At 42.7% G+C, this 21,670-nt stretch overlaps 1 protein-coding gene across 1 annotated transcript in view; it reads right to left on the bottom strand.

The window, feature by feature from the left end:
• The window catches only part of ercc6 (excision repair cross-complementation group 6), a 15,639-nt gene extending 371 nt beyond the window's left edge, over positions 1–15,268 (bottom strand). The window contains exons 1-22 of the mRNA XM_053435915.1: positions 15,197–15,268; positions 14,454–14,659; positions 14,128–14,356; positions 13,776–13,896; positions 13,549–13,663; positions 12,580–13,294; positions 11,044–11,175; positions 10,555–10,713; positions 9,565–9,700; positions 9,143–9,313; positions 8,785–8,961; positions 7,206–7,322; positions 6,615–6,710; positions 5,570–5,788; positions 5,052–5,162; positions 4,360–4,479; positions 4,045–4,139; positions 2,099–2,244; positions 1,348–1,941; positions 1,072–1,240; positions 903–981; positions 1–800 (exon numbers count right to left, since the gene is read on the bottom strand). The exon at positions 1–800 is cut by the window's left edge and continues 371 nt beyond it. Coding sequence (XP_053291890.1) covers positions 351–800; positions 903–981; positions 1,072–1,240; positions 1,348–1,941; positions 2,099–2,244; positions 4,045–4,139; positions 4,360–4,479; positions 5,052–5,162; positions 5,570–5,788; positions 6,615–6,710; positions 7,206–7,322; positions 8,785–8,961; positions 9,143–9,313; positions 9,565–9,700; positions 10,555–10,713; positions 11,044–11,175; positions 12,580–13,294; positions 13,549–13,663; positions 13,776–13,896; positions 14,128–14,356; positions 14,454–14,649 — 4,347 coding nt within the window. The 5' untranslated portion in view covers positions 14,650–14,659; positions 15,197–15,268 and the 3' untranslated portion in view covers positions 1–350. The remainder of the gene's footprint in view (positions 801–902; positions 982–1,071; positions 1,241–1,347; positions 1,942–2,098; positions 2,245–4,044; positions 4,140–4,359; positions 4,480–5,051; positions 5,163–5,569; positions 5,789–6,614; positions 6,711–7,205; positions 7,323–8,784; positions 8,962–9,142; positions 9,314–9,564; positions 9,701–10,554; positions 10,714–11,043; positions 11,176–12,579; positions 13,295–13,548; positions 13,664–13,775; positions 13,897–14,127; positions 14,357–14,453; positions 14,660–15,196) is intronic.
• Between the last annotated feature and the right edge of the window lie 6,402 nt (positions 15,269–21,670).

Below are 21,670 nucleotides of genomic sequence, written 5' to 3'. Positions count from 1 at the left end.
AGATTTAAATACAAAACAGGAGAATTCAAGTATAAGCAGGAACAAGCAACAATGAACAGAAACAAAAGTTTAACGACAAAACTCAAACTGCAGCAGAAATAAATTAAACATTCAAATGGACTTTACCCTTCAGTTCTCAGCTCACAGGTAATTCACTAACTTCAGTTTATCATTGTAGTGTAAAATGGCTTTTCACACCATATTGTTCAACCTCTAATATGATATTATCCTCAATTCAGATTTGTAAATTTTTAAAGACATTTTCATTTGACACAAGTTAATAAAAAAATATATTGTAGGCTTGAACTCTACAGGCTTGTATTTGTTATCAACCACAGTTTAGTCTTTCTTCATTGGAAGTTCTGCTTCAGTCTCCAGATGCCTCCCTGACCCGAGGTCCTGTTGAAGTCGCATATGCTCCTCAGCAGCTCTCTAAAGACAGGCGCCTGCTCCTTCGTCAGTCTTGGTTTGAAATACTCCAGCACCTCCTGGGTGGTGGCCTGGCCGTCCACGTTCGCCTGGAAGGCCACGAAGTTACGCACATCCACCAGCAGCTCGTCATGCTCGGTGGACGGAGGTGGGGGGGAGCTCGTTGCCGGAGCTCCAGAGCCTTCCTCGTCTTCCTCCGCTTCGTCTCTTTGGCTGGAGGGCACGCTGAGGTGATTACGGACTCTCATGTTGGCCAGCAGGGAGGAGGAGGAGAGGGGGGCGGAGTTTGGATCACTCTCTGCCCCCTCACCACTGAAATGAGCCCCCGAACCAGGCTTCTTTGACACAGACTTCTTAACAATAGCAGCATCCTAAAAAGAGAAAGCAGATAAAAGTACACAACATGGAATCACCAATGCAAAAATAACTGACGGAACAATACTGTGCATATTTAACAATAGCGCTGCTGTTACCTTGCATTTGCTTGGAGCACCGACGGATTGAACGGGAGGTTCAACCAGGAGAGAATTCTTCTTTTGCCCAAACCGTTTCCTGAGGAAACACACAAGAGAAAAACTGAGACGTGTTTCATGTGAGATTAGTGAAGCTCTAAACAGGCCCAGTGTGTGAGTGGCTGCGTACTTCGCAGGGGGAGGGGGGGGTCTGTTATAGGGCAGCCGGCACTTCTGGCGAGAAACCTTCAGGGCTTTCAGGGCATCTCTGGCCACCCTGTTGGCTTCTGCCTCAACGAGAACATAGTCAGGGTTGGACGCCTCCATGATGGTGTCGTGCTGCATCACACTGTGGATACCTGAAGCAGATCAAAGCAGAGAAAAAAAAAGACCCTTAATGGTTAGTGAGACTTATTAACAAACTATGGGAGCAATGGCAGAATGGTTGGTACACAAAAACACCCACCAGACTTCCTGAAGAGCTTTGCCAAGACATAATCGTCTGATTTCTTCTGGTCCCCTGGCTCATTGGCTCCATTCTCCTCCGTTCTAAAAGTCCTTTTCTTCACCAAGTGCGAGATGCGCTGGCCTTCGAACCGAACGTCTGCGGAGTGTTTGCGTTTCTTTCGTTTATGCTTGTGTTTGTCTGAGGTAGCGGCGTCACAGTGCTTTGTCTTTTCCCTGTGCTTCTGTGGGCTCGTCAGGGCAGAGGCTCCGTGCTGGTGAGAGCTGGTTGGGTTTTTGCTGGCTGGTTGGGCTGCGTCATAGTCTCTGATATTTTGTTCTCCATGCTGCATGTCAGTTGAAACACTTGGCTTTACATCCACGGCATATTGGCCGCTGTCTGTCGTGACATTTATTTTACCCTGAGAGTTTTGTCTGCACAGAGCGGTACTTCCGTCCCTTAATGCAGGAATGTTTGATGAGGAGTGTCTGCTGTCTGCACCAGTTTCCTTCTGGTTTGCTGAGGAGTGTTTGTGAGTACGGCTGGAGAGGTTTAATGTGTGCAATGGTCTCTGCCTCTCGGGTTTCTTAGGTGCCTGGACATCAGAGCCAGTACCTGGTGGAGGGTCAAAACAAAACCAGATCAGTTGAATCCATGAAGCTTTGGAAAATGATCATAACTAGAAAATGAGCTTTAAATCACATTAAGGATGGTTTGGAATGAAAGGACAATAAAATGTCTGAAAAAAACGCAAAAATGTAAATCGACAAACCTGCAAATAGGGCACTGGTCTCTGTTCCCTGACCTCCATCGGGGTCAGTGAGAGTGAAGAGCTCGTAGATGTCATTCGACTTAAAGAACCGTCTCTGTTTGGGGTCCTTCAGAACACGATTGGTCAGAAACTGTTTGAAGATTTGCCTGAATCAAAACAGATAAAACACAGAATTAGATACTTGTGTATAATTTACCATTTTACCTCAGCAGGCAAACCCCGATCTGCCACCACAGAGTAGTTTGTCTGATGGATGAGAAAATTAGTTAACCGTACAATTGTAGGCATCAAAATAGAATCCCTGCAGTTCTTCCTACTCGCTTTTTGAAAGCACTTTACAGACACAGACCAAACAGAGCGATGCTTTAGAAGTCCTGGATTGGCCATTTAATGATGCTGGAAAGCTTTTCAATTACTGAGAACTGGGATATAGTGCAAGTAGTAATACAGCAGTGATGCGAGCAATTAGTCAAGTCAATGAATATTGTTACCGATACTCGTGAAGGTGTGAAGTCAATAGAAAGACAACTAAGATGGAAGACTTGATAAAAAAAAGAAAAAGAGAAGGCAGAATTTAAAAAAAATGTTTTATTCATACTAGGGCTGTGAAATGATTAAAATTTTTAATCAAATTAATCACAGGTTTCTATGGATTAATCATGATTAATCACATTACCGATTTTTTCGGAATATTTTTGTGAAAACAAGATTTATGACATTTAACTTTTCTTTTGTGCTGCAACTCAGCAGTTCTTCAGCAGTTATCATTGCTTTTCCATATGGAACATTAATATAATCTTCATCCTAAACAATATTCGGGCTCCTTAGCCATTGTGTGGTTGAATAAAACTTTTTTTTTTTAATTAAACAGAAATTATTTGAGCTTCTTAGCCATAGGAGGGTTGACATTTTTTATATTTTTTGTCACACAACCATTAACCACACCATGATACAATCTAATGCCTCTAAAGGCCCTCTTAGCTACTCGGTCTTTAGCCAGTTGGTGAGGCAAACTAACTTGTTCAAATTCTCTGACAGTAAAGCTGACCGCTTCTTTTGCACAATGTGTCCGGCGAGTGAGTCTGGTTTGGCGCATTCCACTTGAACGCCCCTCGCCGACCAACACATGCTTCGCGTTGCGGTGGTTAGGCGGGTATTGCTACGGTGAAACGATAACGTCTTCTCGCAGAGTGTGCATATCACCTTGGTTTTACTGAATGTTTGATCTTTGTTTTTTTGGAACACGATCTTCCCGTCCAGAAGGTCCTCAGGTTCATCAGAATTATCCATGTTGTTTTTTTTTGTTTGAATGGCAGCTGCCGTCTGACTGCATTAGAGCGGCGACTAGTGCAGAGGCGGCGGAATTGGAAGGTCCTTCTACGCATGCGTTAAATGCGTAAAAAAAAAAAAACAAATTAATCCTGTAATTTAATCATAACGCGTTAACGCGTTATTTTTCACAGCTCTAATTCATACCTATCATGAAGAGGTTATGCTTTTGTCTGCATTTGCTTGTCTGTTAGTGTGTTTTTCTCTGTCAGTTAGTTTGTTGGCAGCATTACACAACGACGACTGGGTAACCGGGAAACTTGGTGGAAGGATACAGTATGTGTTGGGAAAGAATTAATTAAATTTTAGTGCAAATTGCGGTTCGGGGGAGGATCCAGGATTTTTTTCTCTCTCACTTTTTAAATGTTTTATTAGATAATTTTTTTTGGAAATAGTTGATGGATATAGATAAAAAAAAAAAACATGTTTAGGAGACTGATATAAATGAGCGTGTGCAATTCCAATATCCAAATAAAAATCCAGATCTCACCTCATTTAAATAATGGTCCTCAGCAAATGTATGAACTCTACCGACAGCCATTCTAATTAAGCTCTTAGATTTAATAGCCTGTGTACAGCAGTGCCCAAGTCCAAACATTAAAACACTGGTGTCTGACCTGTGGTAGATTTTCTCCTCAATGGTCCCTGCAGTCAGCAGTCTGTAGATTGTCACTTGCTGCTTCTGGCCAATCCTCCATGCTCTTTCCCGGGCCTACAAACAAAATACGTTCAAAAAAAAGATTCTGGGCATAGTGAGGAGGGAAAAATTATAGTGACAAAATTTGGTTGCCTAATGAAAAAACAAAAAATACCTTTAAGAACAAAAAAAAATCAAGAGAAATAATGGAGATTTATGCTTTATTTGATTTATTGTAAGAGTTTGTTTGTTTGTGTGTGTGTGTGTGTGTGTGTGTGTGTGCGCTTCTCTTCACCTGTGTGTCAGTACTGGGGTTCCAGTCTGGGTCATAGATGATGACTCTGTTGGCTCCAGTCAGATTGACTCCCAGACCTCCGACTCTAGTCGTCAACAAGAAGATAAAAATGGATTTGTCCTGTAAGAAATAAAGGCAAAGGGGGAAAAAATGTCAGTGATTAAAGGACATTAAATCAAGATTAATGGTCACTCTGATATTAACTTTCAAATTGTAAAAATACATTTCAATAGTAAATTCTTAACTTAAAAATGCGTATGATTTCAAAGAACGAGGACAGTATTATGTTCTCTCAAATATAAGCCTATTTGAAAATAATCTAACATCATAATTTAATCCTGGTGTTTGCTTACTTTATTCTCTCTATAGAAAAGAAAAGTTTATTGCTTTTAAATGTATTAAATAATAACACATTCAATTCTAAAACACTGTAGGTAAATTTGATCTATTTATTAGTTTAGTAATATTACAATCTTTCATTTAAAGATTTTAATTAATTATTATAACAATTTGTAATATTTCCCCATATCTGTATTCCAATACTGAGACAGGACGGTTCATTTTAAGCAACAGATTGTCATCAATTAGTGTTTCCACCTCAGGGTGAGGAGGGTTCCATGGAGCCTTTTTCTCCCTCAGGATGGGATTTTCATGGGAAACACTCAGAGCCATTAGGGATGACTAATCCTTACCTCGTTGTAGTGAGCTATGAGTGGCTGACGGGAAGCTATTGGGGTAGTGCCGTCCATTTTCAGGTACTTGTAGTTATTCTCCCTCACAAACATCTCAAAGATGGCCAACATCTGGGGAAGAAGGAGACAAAAACAGGACAGAAGAGACTGCGTGAGCGAAGGAGAGGAACAGAGAGAGGGGAAGAGGGGCTGAGGTTTGGATTATCTCTAAAAGGATTAGAGCAGATTAATATTACATGGACAGAGATACCGACAGGGAGGGTGTCAGGTTCCCTCAGAGGTATAATCTCATTGGTATTGACTGCAACAGCTGGGGCCTCTCTCACTCCCTCACTCACACGCGCACAAACACGTAGACCAACACACACACATAATCATTTTATGTTTAATAATAATTTGAAATGAACTGGAAGTAGAGAAGGAATGACATGTCTTGATGTGATTATTACAAGCAGATCTAAATATAGATGTGTATGTTGTGAAGTTATCAAGAGGTGAATTGGAGCAGTGATCCTGACCTGTCTAGACTGAGTGAAGAGCAGGACTTTGTGGTTCTGCTTGAACCAGAGACGCAGCAGTGACTCCACCACTATCAGCTTGCCTGAGCGTTTCCAAAAGCCAAAGTGTTCCTCCTCAGTGAGTTGATCCTCAGGGATTCCCCTCAGCATCCGGGGGCCACCAGAGAAAAGGTCAGGGTGGTTACAGATCTTACGAAGCGCTATCAAACCTGAAAATACCTAAAGAGCACAAAAGCAGGAAAAGGAACAAAGCCTCTTAATTCAATTTTTTCTTCCACCAACACAAAACTGGTGGCGGGTGACAAAACAGAAGAAAAAAAAATACTTAGTTAAATTTGACCTCATTGTACAGCGTTGCACCTTTAAACAAATAAACTAATTTACTTTAGTGTACAGGAAGAAATTACATAATTTATTTACTGACAATAAAGGCTGTGTTTCTTGATGAAGGCCCAACGGTCACTGCATTAGTAATGGTGGTTAATGGACTGAGAGTGACCACCAAAATATGACTGTAAGAGTCTGTGTTTGTAAGTGTGTGTGTGTGTGTGTGTGTGTGTGTGTGTGTGTGTGTGTGTGTGTGTGTGTGTGTGTGTGTGTGTGTGTGTGTGTGTGTGTGTGTGTGTGGGGTGTGTGTGTATCTGTGTGTGTGTGCGCACAATCTGCTGTGCTGTGGTGACTCCTGGCTCTCCAACCGCATCCATTTGGTCAGTGGTGATAAATGGTCAAGTCTCTCTCTCCAGGGTCTGGCTAATGTGAGAAGACAAACTGCACAACCTCCTTAAAGAGAGCATCTTAAAGAATACTAAAGTCAAGCTATTAGTAGCTAAACAAAATTAACATGGCAAAAAAGATTTTAAACCGATGAGCTTTTCGAAGTGTATATGTGAGAGTACAAATACTAACAAATTACTTATAATCAAAGGAGTGAACTGTAATTAATCAGTTAGTGGGATAGAAACGTCAAACGAAAAGTATTTTGCTTTGTCTTCTTAAGGTGTTGCTGGTTGACCACAGTGAATCTGTTTGTCTCAAATTGGCTTACCTGCATGTCCCCGCTAAGTATCTGGTAGACCTCTTTGGAATCCAAAAAGCCCTGATACACCTGCCGCTGATCCTCTGTTAATCTGCAAAACAGAACCTAAACGCACGCACGCACAAACATACATACACACGCACACACACACGCACACACACACACACACACACACACACACACACACACAAACACACAGAAGTGTAAGGGTGTGTAATGAGAGGTGAGCATCCGTTTTAAAGCCCCTTGATGAAGTGCAGCGTGCGAGAAGAGAAATTAGAGGGAAGCAATGTGTTTTTTGGAGCCACTGCTCTCCTCTGGGACCGACTTAATGAGCTGAAGTGGACTGAGGAGTCAACCAGCGTCAGCCACGAGGACAGACCAGAGACCAGCCACCTTAATGAATACCTGCTCCTTTTACTTTGCTGGGACTTTATTAGCTGGCTTCACCTGACAAGGGCCATGAACATTCATCAAATACTCCTTAGACATGGCACATAAAGTCACATCCAATCAGATAAACACCTCCCCAGCTAAAAGATCCAGGCATGAGAGGCTGTTCAATAAAGGGTCAAATGCCTTTAAGCGTGAGATGAATACCTGTTCATTTTTGTCAGGTAAAGCGAGGTTGTCCTTGACGTCCGCCTTCATCCTCCTGAGCAGGTAAGGATTGATGGTGTCCCTCAGCACACATGCACACTTGAACGCCGTCTGGACCTGAAAATCCGCAACAGATTTAGCACAGACAAACAAAAGAAGCATTCAGCTCAGCGTGTCAAACAATCGAGCACTCACACCTGTCAGCGTGCATGTTTCTTGAGGCATGATTGTCGTTTAGCCCCTCTTCCGCCCTCTATCATCACCTCCCTTCAGGCTGTCCCTCTCAGCAGTTCGAGCCATTAAACATTGATCAGAGTGCTGTCGGCCTCCAGGGACAGTGCCCTCCTCTTTCATCAGTGCTACAGGCCGGCTCCATTGCAAACAGAAGGGGAGCTTTAGAAACACCCGGCCCCACCCCACGCTTGGACTCCGCTGCAAATGGCCTGCTCCACCTCACCCAGAGTCAGTGGTAAAGTCCAGTTAGGATTTGAAACATTAACTCACTAGGGGTCTACAGAGGGATCAAAGAGGCTCAATAATGCTGGAGGGGACAATAAGGTGGTGGGGTTTAGGGCTCGGTGGAGGTTAGAGTGGAAAGGAAGAAGAGGAGGGCAGCAGATGATCCAGGTATCCTCGCACAAGCTGCTGAGTGGATTCACATGGGGATGCAAATGCAGGGTTCAGTAATTGATCCCACTTCCACATGCTCACGCGGCCCCACCCGAAACACGCGCATGTTTACAAACATCTCCTCGTTCATACATCGAGCAGTACATCAGCGCAGAGCCCGTTTTTCTGCTCGGAGAATTTCGAGGGGAGGATAAGGCAGCAGAGCTTAGCCCTCTCTGACCATTTAATAACATTAATAATTAGTAAAGGTTTTTATTATCGACAGCGGAAGAAGCATCAATAGCCGGCTTAAATAATTAAATCCATACAGTCAGTGGGTTATTAACGATTGAACACTAATGACAAAGGGCTACAATTTAGCTCACCGGCTCTCCACTTTAGCCTCTCCCTCCCTCACACACACTGGGGATGTACTGAAGTTCCTTTGCATGGACCTACATTATCCTGCCCTGCACTTAATGGCTGTCTTGTTCCTCCATCACTCCTTCTGACCTGCTTCCACCCAGCTCTCCCAAAACTGTGTATGTGAATGTGCATGGATACTGTTATCAAGTGACACTTTACCCCTTCATTACTCCCTCCCTATGCTACAATTAGTTTTAATAGGGTTTCTGGATTAATTGATTACGTCTTTTATGTATGCTATCCCTGTTCTCAACTTTCTATTCACGTTGGACCACAGCAGAAATAAACCTTGCAGTTTTTTGTTTTATTTATGCAGCGACTGTTACTTTAAAAACTTTCCTCTAACTTTTAATGAAAATTGTCATATTAAATTAACTTGCACACTCCTAAAAACAAGATAAATCACAATGGATGGTCTTAAGTTACTCCTTTACTTTTATAGTCTTCCTCATTTTACATCTATCATAGTTAAAAAAACACAATGACACGTAGTTAAGGAGTAAATCCTAATTGTGCATTCGAGTGTGAGGGTGTGTTCCAGTACCTGTACAGGTGAGGCGTTGCTGTATCCACCCATGGTGATTGGCACAGAGAACTGCTCCATGAACACAGGTAATGTCCCCAGTTTACCGGGAAAGACAAAGTCAAACAGAGACCACAGCTCCTTCAAGTTGTTCTGCATGGGGGAGCCTGACAGGATGAACCTGTGGGGAGTACGAAACTAGACAGAGAATAGAAAAAAGGTTTATTATATATTCCTAAAATATAATGTGATGATCTAGCACATTTATGTTTCTCATTTGCCTATATAACATTTATTACTGAGCAGCAGTCACTACTACTGACTAGGCGCTTGAGGTGCGGTCAAACTGTGTGTGTCAATGAATGGGAGAGAACGATACCTGTTTGCAGGCTGTGGTACAACCGGCATTTGGATTTCTGATCTTGTGACCCTCGTCCAGTATAATGTAGTGCCAATCGTATCGCTGCAGGACTTCTTGCAAATTCCTCACAGCTGAATATGAGGTTATCAAGATACCGTGACAGGAGGCTATCTCTGGAATGAGTTTTGCCTGCAACAGAAAAAAAACAGAGACACATACCCCATCAGCAAAGGTTTTCATCAATGCAATTGATAATCATCTCTAGTATCCTGCACTGTCCAGGCAGAGCATCTCTGTTATTATTGTTTTTTTTAGCAGAGAGGGGAAGAGGGGAATAGGTTAGGAGGTAATATTGCATGAACAGACCTCTAGTGCCCCCCAGAGGAAAAAAATTATGAATTATAAATATGAAAACCCAACATGCACAAACACTCATCTACCTTGTTGCTGGTGAAAGAGCCCGTCTCGTGTAGAACGGCCACTCTGAAAGCAGGCCACCAGGTGTGAAACTCCTTCACCCACTGGTGCATGACTGTAGCTGGGCACACAATGACGGTGGGACCCAGACCAACATACCTGAATCCAAACACACAGCAGAGACATGCTTTATTCCAAACCTGTGATTAAGATGCATAAACAAGACAATGCAGGGTTTATTTAACTTTCACCAAATTCAGCATGACCATTTCTATCATTTCTATACAAAAATATTTAAACAAGATAAAGGCTTTTCCCTTGTATTTATAAGTGCTTGATGTGTTTTTACAATATTTAATGCGTTCTGACATATTAAAATAGAGGAGGCTGACTCTCCTACTACAGACTTAACCTCCACTGCTCCACTCATTCTCTGTGCCTAACAAACGAATCAAAGAAGGTGCGCGACCACACGCTCAGCTGCTCGGCGAAGATTTACAAGAGCTTTGTCAAACAAACACAAACATATGCACACGCAAAGAGACACTAATGGGCTTGTATGAACCTCTGCCTGGTGGAAGCTATTGATACTGGGCCATAATTGAGTTTGCAAGCAATCAATTTGTGGGCGTCTATAGTAGACAGAGTATTGACCATCACTGAAGCTCCACCTCCTTAAGTGCATGAGTGTCGTTTTTAGCAGTAAAAAACAAATCACTGCATCATGGTTTTCCAGAGTTGATTTGTTGTCCCACACCTGCTCCACTCCCACTTTATGAGTCCAAAATTCACTTTAAGTGTTCATATGGCCTCGGACTCTTGCCTAACACATACACACCTACAGAGTGTCCGTGTTTTCTCTGGTGCCTGCAGTAAGAAAGTGAAGAGTCTGATAATTGAAACATGTTTAATAATTCAGATGAACACTCTCAAGCAGATATCCCCCCCTAATCAAATATTCATATCATACAGACACACAGTCTCTGGCCACAGTTTGTTTTGCATGTGTGCACCTGTAGTTGGATCCTCTGGTCCTCAGTTTACTGTAGCTCAGTCCAGCCAGAAAGCAGATGACCTGGATGGTTTTGCCCAATCCCATCTCGTCTCCGAGGATGCCACCTGCCTGCTGACAGTGGAGTTCCCACAGCCACCGCACACCTGTCTGCTGGTACCTTAAAATGCGATATACACATATGGACACGTTTATGGTTTTGGCTTTTACACCAAAATAAAATTACATACAGGAACCAACATTGTATTCCATTTTTATTATCACCATACCCCCGGTCAGAACAAGTGCACATGTTAGGATGAATTGTGACAAACGTGGAGCTTCGACAACAAGAGAATTCCCTTTAACTGTGACTACTTGTGATCCATTACGGTGCCCTGATTCCCAACCTTTGGTAATCAGTATAATTTCACCATAAATATATGAGTTCAAGGTTTAAAACAGTTTCTTACTGACTGTTAAATATCTAATAATCTTAGTTCAAACTTACTTGTAAAGTTTTTTCCAGAGGAAACCAGGAACTTTAAAGCCTTCATCAAACTCTGCATCGCTGTCATCTGTGAGCTCGTCCCCTCTTTCTCTCTTCTCCTCCCTTTCTCGAAGACGTTGTCGCCTCCATCTCCTGTTGGCACAAGGATTAAAGATTATTTAATTTGTGAAAAAATTACTCTATTTTCCAGTGAAGACCTTGGGGGTTTAATATGAATTAGAAAACACAGGTCAATTTCTGCGATAGAAGATCAAGAACTTTGGTTTTGGTTCTTGATTATCTAAGCTCAAAGTGAGATTTTTTTCAAGTGATGTCTGTTTCATGTTAGATTTCTTTCTGTGTAGATAGAAGACATGTGACACACTAGTGATATATCCAAGTTATAAAGTACCCTGATGCCCTAAGCACACTGGGATGGATTCAGCTAGATGCAACCCTCAACATGGTGAGCAGGAACAGTGAGTGGAGGGATGTTCCATTTGCACCCACTGCACTCACTGATTTATTTTAAGAGTTACACAGGTGTATGGACAGCAAATGTTTTGAGATGTGGGTTCTGTTTTTCCCTTGAGCAGTGGAACATCTACAGCTAAAAGGGAAATGTAAAGGAGAACAGTTTTAATAGTGCAGGAGAGAGGGCAGTTAGAGGCACAGTCGTCGCGCAGCAAATGAAGATTGATACAGACAATTAGTAGTGCGAGTTCCCCAGAAAGGTGTGAGGTGCAGAGGATAAGAATCCATCTTCATTTGGGCCTGGTCCTGTCACCCTGCCACGAATCTGGTCCTTTAGCTGGGCCTGGGAGACCACACTCTCTAATTAAGTCAAGACTAAGCATTGGTTCAGTTAATTACACTTTTCTGCCCCCACTCCGCGCCCCCACCCAACTACAAATACCACCCGCTCTAATAATATCATTCCTCATATAAGCTCGCCACACCATCCATGCCGTGCCTATGCAGTTGAATTGACATTCAATCACTGCAGTGTAGAAAAAGGACACATGCCAACACAATTTATTTGGCAGCTATAAATATGAAATCTCATTAGGGCTGCTCTTCCATTAATTTGAGCAATAGAGTGAGTGCGTGTATTATAAAACCATGTGCAGGAGGATAATTAGGCCAGTGTGCGAGCAGAGAGAGAAGAAGAGCAGGGAGTGAATTTGCTTAGTCAAGAAACAGCTGCCAATCTCATCTGGGATTAACTCTCCTTCTGCACTACGGAGCCAGCAGAAAACAACTGCTCGTCTCCCCAACCAAAGGGAATAACAATAGCACATTTGCACCGCTGCCATTACATATGTGACAAAGTTAGAGGCTCAATCTGGTTGGTCGAGCATGACATTTACAGGGATTCTCTTTAGAAGACTCACAGATGAAAACTTTTTGCATCTTTGCAGCCAAACGTAAATCCAAGCAGGAGTCTGCTGTTTACAAACTGTAAATGAATGTAAAAATATATAAAGTTGCTTAATTTATGTAAAAGTGAATACTAAAAGTAACTCAAAGTTCAAAGCAGTAAGACAAAGATCATACCTTATTCGCTGTCTGTAGTACTCCACATCTCCATCGTCTTTACATTTGTTCTGTTTACCCTTCCCCTCCTTCTCTTCATCTGAACTCTCAGGACAGTATTCTTCCTCACTATCCTCTTTTTTCTTTGCTTTCTTCCCCCCTCTCCCTTCAGTTTTTCTCTTGTATGGTTTCAACTGATAGTCATCATCATCATCTTCCCCAAAGCCCTCCTCCATGGCTTCTCTTTCCTCTTGGTCAGGATCCATGACTTCATCAGAGGGCAGGTACTCGGAAGCATCACTTTCGCTCTCCTCTCCCTCTGTGCGAGGCTTCCTCTTTGGTTTGGGCAGTTGAAGCTCAGGCTTTGAACGAGCTTTGGGATGGACCTTCAGAGCAGTGATCTGCAGCTTTTGCATGCGCTTCTTTAGTTTTTTATCCTTAGGGGTAACAGTTCTCTTGGTTTTCACCCTGGCTTCCTTGTCCGGGATAAGTCCTGACTTCCTCTTCTTCTTTAGAAGAGGAACTCTCTTCCTGTCAGTGGCTAACTGGGCCTGGTCTGTCAAGTACTGGTCAAAGGCAGAGTTCTCAGCAAGCATCACTTTCCGGGGTTCCTTCTTGACCTCTTTCTGAGGAATTCTGGTTCCAAAAGGAGTCATGTGACCCGTCCGGATAAGCTCCTCCCATTCGGTCTCCTGCGAGGGCATTAGCATGCTGCCCAGTGTAGACGGCCCCGCTTCTGGTACAACACACACACAAATGCAGGTTTATGTATAGCACTTTTTGAGACACGTAAATATCTATTGATGGCTGCTCAGAATGTTTTGCTTTTTTACATTACAGATCAGTTGAGTTCTAACAATAGACTTACTTATTTTATAAGGCAACACAAGCATCAAAGAGAAACCAACAGGTCTCAAAGCTAAACCGTGCTGAATGGATGAATAACAGTAAAGAGAAAAAAAACATTTTGACAGTAAAAGTAAAACTAACCTTCCTCTTCATCATCCTCTGCAAAAAGATCAGCTTCAACCCTTAGGGTGTCCTCTCCTCCCAGAATGGCCTGAAGTCGCCTCTGTTTGGCTCTGACTTTCTTCAGCTGTTTCTCCTGAATTATGTTTTCATCATTATTATAGTTACTATCAATATCATGTTTAACCACATTATAACGTATAACTGTATACTGTTATTTGAACTGTTTATCATACTTAGTATTTTACCTTATTTTCCTTCTGTCGTTTGACAGACTCAATCTTGCGACTGATATCTTTGCTGGAAGCAGCATAGGGAGACAGCTGCTCAATAATCTTGTTGACTTGTTTGAGAGATGTTGTAACGGACCTGAAACAAACACCATAAATAGACAGAGTTAGATTTATCATGTTTGTGCATATTTTGTGAGAACTTTAAAGACATCGCTGGCAAACTGTTTAAATATTAGAAATTATGATGTGAGGTGATTATGCTTCTGTAATTCCAAGAGAAACTGACTAATTGTTATTCGTTTACCATTGCTACAATCAGTATTATCTATCATCTACAGGCCGTATTATTGCAGTTATTTTCCTTCACCTGACATCGTCGAGCACAGACTGGTATTCCTTCTCAGCCTGCACTTTGGCCGCAGCCTCACTGGCCTCATGTATCGCCTCATCCACTTGCTGCAGGACACCTTGCTCCAGCACATCCTGATCATACACGGCCACACCAAGGCCCTGGAGTTCATCTGCTCCAGAGCTGGCACACGCTGCTTGGATACGCTGTCGGTCGATCTGCAATAAGGCCCCGGACTTCTTGCCGGCTACAAACAGATAACAATACATTACATGTCATGACCGTGTCATAACAATCAGTCTTAACCCCTGTCTCTATTTTGCTCCACAGTACTCATAGCTCACCACTGCTCTCTCCAGGTCCATTGTTGGCAGGATATGCTGCAGCAGCCTCAGAGCCCTGGCCGTTTTCAGGGAGAGAGCAGACGGCCGAGGCTCCCCCCGAAGACCCATCCTCCTCTGCGGCTCCCAGGGTGAGAGCAGCACTGGCCGGGCTGGAGACATCGGAGGGCACCTGGTCCTCTGAACCGTTTACAGGCATGTTGATGCGGCTGAAAGCAGAGTCAGTCAGTGGGTCAAACTCCTGTCAACAAACGCTGTAAGTCTCCTCTGCGCTCCGACAGTTTGTAAATACAATATATCGTGATTACTGGACGTAGTTAATGTGTGTTGCACCTGAAGACTTCACGTAAACTGCATTAGAATTAGATTATGGTCTCGAATAACTGTTATCCCTGTTTTATCACAAGTTTAATCTAATTCGTGAAAGAGTGGGCGTAGAAATCACAAGTATAATGATCGTTTGCACCTACAAATACCCATCAAGAAGCGGTTAGACATAAATCTATAACGTCAACATTAACTTCATAAAAGAATAATAATTTCTCTCAAAGGGTCCATTGTTTATGTGGCTATGCTAGCCTGCTAAGCTAACCGGCAGAGGAGCACCATCGGCTGCTCATCTTTAGCGAACAGCCACGTCGCCTCGACCAAACCCGGGTGGACATTAAAACGGCAGCCGGGGACGTGTGGAGGAAGTTGGGGACATTTAACCTAGTGACAACGAGACAATGACAGAATTTACTCACAGAACGATTAGTTACAAAACATCACCGACTCCGTTTATGTCACATTCCTCTGCCTCGGTTCCTGACTTCCGGTGCCAGAGGAGGCGCTGCTCGAGCTCAACATCCACCGATTGTTATACAGCGCCCTCTGCTGGTTCACAGCCGCAGGAGCCCGCGGCCTCTAGGTGGCGCCACGGAACCAGTTATTTCAGCAGAGGCTGAGCAGTTAAGGACATAAATGAACAATGTGCATTGGAAATGTGCTGCACCAGATTTGGATATGTAATCTATTTGTCTTTGTGTTTTGCGTAATCAGCTTTGGGAACCAGGCAGACGTAGGTGTCAGAGACGGAGCAAGGAATTGTGGGAGGTTTTTGTTTCTGTTGCAGTCAGGGTCCACTTCAGCCAGACCTTACATAAACGGCTTTATCCATCAAGACCATCCAAATGTCAGCACTACTACTCCTCTGGAAAGTAAGATGAGAAATGTGTGTTAATACAGAGTCTTGATGACCACTCCAAGCTCTTTACAGTACAGTTGTTCCATTCATTCAATCACACACACTTTCATACACTGCATCTATGTGCATCACTCACACACTGTCAGCACAGCCGTCAGGAGCAACACAGGGTTTAGTATCTTGCCCAAGGACACTTCGTCACCAACCTTCTGGTTAGGGGACTACCCGCTCAAATTTTATTTTGCTTAAATTTTGCTTAATCTTTATTCGATCAGTCTCATTGAGCTTTTCCTTATTTTTTTTTCAAGATAGACACGAGAATAGGAGACGTTCACATCAGCATCAAATCAAATCAAATCAAATCATCAAATAAATAAAAGCTACACAAAAAAGACTTAACAAAAACAATATCAAGAATCATGAAAAACATCAGATAACAAAGACTTTAAATAAAGAATGTAATGTTGTTTGCAATAGCTGCATAATTCAACATTAGTGCGAGTGTATCTAAGGTGATGTAGTTACAGGATTGTGTTCTGTAGTGACTCATTGCAAATGAGACACGAGACACGAGGTCGTCTTGAAGCCTCAACAGTAGCCCTTTATACATGATTAACATAATGTGACTGTTTCTTCTTGACTTTAAAGATGTCCATCCAACTGTTAGATTTAGGGTTTGGAGAGCGGGCGCCTCTTGGATGTCACAAACGCGAGCCGTGCCAAATTCCTGCATCTCAGAGGAAGTTTATTTCCAGTGTCTTGCAACAATAAATGCAAGACTTAATTAAAATATCTACTCCGCCATGCACTGGTCGGCCCGAGCAGAGGCCAGCGATCTTTCCAAACAGTGTTATATGTGTAAACAGACGCATCTATATGGGGGGAGATATTGCTGTTAACCTTGGCAGAGAAAGGGAAAAAAGATGGAGACACTGGTTTATTTTATTTGCTTTACTAGTAAATGTGGGTCACCTTCAGTGGACCCTCCCCAGAGACACTGGAGGGAGTTTGAATTTAAAAAGAACTGAGCCAAAAGGAAAGTGTGTTACGGTTTAAAAAACAGGCCTTGTAGTTTAATTAGAAGACCTGCAGTGTGCAGAGCTGGGATCAGGTAGCCAACACACACACACGTTTTTTCCTTTGTCGGTTTTCTTGTGGGCAGTTTATTTAAAAGAGCCAAAGATGGGAGTCGGAGAAAAACGTCAGATAAACGATCGAGCTGCTGATGAATCACGTGCGGTGGGAACCAAACCAATACATTGTTGTGACTGGGAGGTTGAGCTGCGGGGAGGAATGTTAAACTCTTGTCTGTCTTCACCTTCCTCCTTTTTGTGTATTTAAGCGCTACTTGACAACGTTGTATCACAGAGGAGCAGGAGACAATGTGTACGTACGGGCCTGTGTTTTCTGCACATCATAACTTAGGTGAAATTAGCCAACAGACCACACCGAGCTCGCAGGATTTAGTGGGTGGCAAAGCTGTCCGTCTCGACTTTATGTGTGTGAGTGCGTTGCATTCGTGTGTGAGAGACTGACGGGGCCCATGCAATGAATCCTGCTACTTTGTGTGTTTGTAGAGTTTGTAGATTTATAGGGTGCAGGAGGGTAGGGTGTAAATCCCAGAAGGTGCAGCGGCGTGATGTTAACACTGCTGCTCTGTGCTGCTCTGCATCCCGACAGCAGAATAACAAGCAGAGCAAGATTTTAAGAGAAGGAACGTTATGGGATTGAGTTTACATGTGCAAAGCCTGTTGGGCTTATTTTACAGAGTTATGGTTCCAAAACATGCCGAGTGTTTGTGTTTATAAATGGGTAAATGAGGTTATATGAGAAGCTGGAGCGCACCATGTGATACATGCTCTGCACTCTATCATCTCTGTGTGATTTGAACATGTGTTACATCCAACCTCTGCAAGCTGTTTGAAATGAAGCTGCCCTGCTCACCCATTACACTCATTCTGAATGACCGATCAAATGTGGGGCTTAGCCGGGCTTAGAGCAATGAAAAACATATTCTACCGTTCGTTTGAAGCCCCCCAACTCTTTACCTGGTTGGGTTCTGACCTATCTGGGCATTGTGTACATGGGAGTTGTAGAGTACTCGAAGGATTCAGTTATTGCCTCCATTTTTTTTGTACTTTTAGTGAACCTCAAGGAGCTTTTGCAGGGATCAGTGGCCTAGATCCAGGGGATGGGGTAGCTGGGGTCCCTTTATTTCCTGGTAGATTAAAAAAATTTAAAAAAAAATCTTTCTTATGATTATGACAAGTTGGGGAATATCCCTTGTATGTTTTAGGCTCTTCTGCACTAGCTTGATGTTAAGTGGCCAACCACAAACACAACATATTTGTGTAAGTGTATTTACCTTTAATTTGTTGTTTTCTTTGGTTAAAAAATGTAAATACACTACATCTCGTGTAAACCATCCTCCTCTTCAGAGTGTTTCAGTCTGAAGGGCCTTCGTCAGTCTCCTGCACCTGATGAATCTCTCAAGGATAAAGTCAGTTCGCAAAATAATTATATGGGCGAGGATTTTTTTTTTCATTGCTGTGTTCCATGCTCATCGTTATTAATATTATTATAATTGGTTAGGGTCTTTAATGTATGGAGTTTGATTGTTCTTCCTGTTTCTATGTAGGTTTTCTATGAGTACTCCAGCTTCCCCCCACAGTCCAAAGACATGCAGATTGGGGATTTGGTTTATTGGAGATTTCAAATTGACCGTGGGTGTGAATGGGAGTGAGAATGGTTGTGTTAGGTACCCTGCCTCTCGCCCACATGCCTAATGTCAGCCGGGATTGGCTCCAGCTCCCCCAGTGACCCTCTAAAGATAAGCAGTATAGATAATGGATGGATTATTATTTCACCTCAGCTGAAACAGCGATTTATTAGGTGTACAATATTCTTGAAAAGATTGACGTGACTCGTTACTCCAAAGGATTATTTATAAACTGGTTCTTCTCTGATAGAACAACATGTAACCAGTGTCTATTGTGACCTTGCGAACTGTGCTGTTGAATTTAATTTCTAACTGATCCTTGCAGTTGCATTTTTAACATTCTCATGAAGAGTTTTGTCTTCGCTGAAATGCCAGTGTGTTTTGTGGTGTGTGCGTGTGTGTGCGCCTGGTAACAAGTGAAATGTGAGGATTCCTTTGTGGTTATTTTCTCTCTCAAAATTTAGATGTACAATATGATGCTCTTCAGAGTAGTTAGACTGGTTTTGTTTTCTTTTTTTGCGGCATAAACCCCAACAAAATTCCCCCTGCTACAGGGCATTTTGTTGTCATCACAATTCATTTTTTCCTCTTTACTGGGTTTTCTTTACAAGAAACATTTACACATACAAACAATATACTTTTTCCCAGAATATAATTAAATGTAAAACCAATATTTGAAGTTGTAAAAATTAGTGAGACCTGACACAGTTAATGAATCGATTAAATTTGGTAATATATTGTAATGATTGTTTGTACAATTCCTTTGTTTAATCCTGATTCACAAATTTTAGAATTGGATGTTTTTTTCCTGAATTCAATTACTGTAAATGTGTGTATTTATAAGCGTCAAGCCCATTTAAATAAAGGCCTGTTACATTTTGACCTTCCTAAAAACAAATTGTAAATTAAATATCTTTGGTTTTTCAACTGCAGGTCAGACCAAAAAGCAGATTGAAGATATCATGAGAGTACACAATTCTAATTATATTATTACATCATTGTATTACATACATCTCATTATCTTGTCTCTGTTGCGACTTGATATAATCGTTGGCAGGCATGTAGCCCACAGAAAGAGAGCGAGAGGTCCCGATCTGCAAAGTAGAGACACATACACTCACACACACACACGCACACACACACACACACACACACGCACACACGCACACACATACACACACACACACATGCTGAACCCACATTTCTACAGGTGAAGTTGGCCGTTGACTGAACCCCACAGGGTCGAACAGGGAGGAGGCAGGAACCGAGATGTTTTCTCCTGCCACAGCCTGGGTAATAAATCAACATGAGTGAAGCATCATCATGTCGATATTAATGTACATTATATATGAGCCATGTTGTACCCTACATGTGTGTGGTCATATTGGCAGTGCTAATGTCTCCCATGTGTTGCCCTCTCCCAGTGAGTACATGTTTGAGTCTGATAGTAATTACAGGGGTGGGCTGGGTTCTCATCCGGATGCATCAGACCACTGTTACAGTGGATGTCTGATGCATCTGCTTGTGATTTCACTCAGCAGCAGGTGTGTGCTCATGTAGGTTGGGCGAGCACATAACCACACAGCCACCGCACACTACTGTGCTCTTAAAAACATCTTGAGGAAAATGAGTTTCGGAGGTGAACTGTCCACAACTTCTCTACCTATAAAAGCGCCTTTTTACGTTGATTCCAAGAGTGCACAGGAAACCACCTGAATGACCAGGACAGATACATACTGTACGTATGTGTCGTCCAGGTCGGGTTGTGTCGACACATTAGTGCGAGTTCACACAGAACTGTGTGTTTAGCAGACCTCAAACACAGCTAGAACAAACCACAGCAGGAAAAATCAGGACGAGGTTTGTGTGGTACAACGATAAACCGCCAGAACCGCAATGTAGTGTGTGTGTGTGTGTGTGTGTGTGTGTGTGTGTGTGTGTGTGTGTATTGGTGTGTGTGTGTGTGTGTGTATTGGTGTGTGTGTGTGTGTGTGTGTGTGTGTGTGTGTGTTTGCATGCATTGCTCTGCAGTACTAAATACTGTCTTTTCTTAGATGTGGCTTGGAGGACTCCAGCCAGTGATAGCTGCAGACCACAACAGTGGTATCAGGACTGTTTTGGTGATACACAGTGGCAGCAGTGCCCTGACTCAGAGACCGACCTGAAACACAAACTGACACCAGAAGAGAGAACACAGTGCTGCAGATGTCGAAATGACTCGATTGGTGATTTTACATAGCTGAGCTTCATTTTGCACGGTGCATGTTTTTCCAGTGGAGCCACAAACTGTTAAGACATCAGCAGAGCTGATGATAGATCCAATCCGGATAGGTGCTGTTCATCTGTGCAAAAGACGGGGAGTAGACAGTGAAGATAGATGGACTTAGGGCGGCTGTGACTGAGGGGTAGAGCGGTTGTCCTCCAACCAGAAGGTCGGCAGTTTGATCCCTTTGTCCCTGGGCAAGATGCTGAAACCTAAATTGCCCCTCATAAAAAAAAAAGGTGTGTGTGAATTGATGAATGGCAAACTGTACTGTAAAGATCTTTGAGTGTTTGTCAGGACTAGAAAAGTGCTATATAAATACAAACCATTTATAGTAAATGTTAATTTCCAACAACAGGAAAAAAGGGACATTGAAGTAGTTCTGCTTCATCTTCCAACAGTTTATGACCCTCCCTCGTCCTGGCACATCAACTTTTATGCTCAACAAGTTTATTCTCAGGAATCAAATTACACCGCACACCCTTCCATGTGTGTCTGAATGTGTGATTGTGTAATCCACTCAAAGTGATGAACGGCCACTTGTCCTATGTTGTGCTGTCCCCGAACATTGGACTGTAAACACAGTGAAGTGAATCCTCATCCTCCACCCGCTCGCCCCCTCACCCCACTTCTCTCCAGGCCTCTTTCTGTCATGACGTCTGTGATATCTTTATTCTTACAATAAACTGTAACAGTGTGCTGGGCTCTGCTTCTTTTCCTCAAACCACACAAGAATCAAGACTTAAAGTGAATTAACTCTGACACATATCATCACCTGAGTTAACATTGCTCCGTTCTCTCAGATTGATTTGGCTGCGAGCTGTGATTTTCCCATGACTTCCTAAACTCCCAGAGTCAAATGCTTCACGTGTCTCATGCGCCGCTACCCTGTGGTGCTTGATAGGTTTGATGCCATTTTCCCCACATGGGATACATCACCAGAAACCATTTGAACGGCTCTATTGTTTGTTGTGTGTTTGCTCTCTCTGTCTACAATCAGAAACATGTGTAGCATCATCGGAAATGTTTGCTGAACATGCTGAACTTTAACA

Source organism: Pleuronectes platessa, chromosome 12, assembly GCF_947347685.1.
Source record: "Pleuronectes platessa chromosome 12, fPlePla1.1, whole genome shotgun sequence".
NCBI classification, from domain to species: Eukaryota; Metazoa; Chordata; class Actinopteri; order Pleuronectiformes; family Pleuronectidae; genus Pleuronectes; species Pleuronectes platessa.
This window is presented reverse-complemented; position numbering and strand designations above follow the sequence as displayed.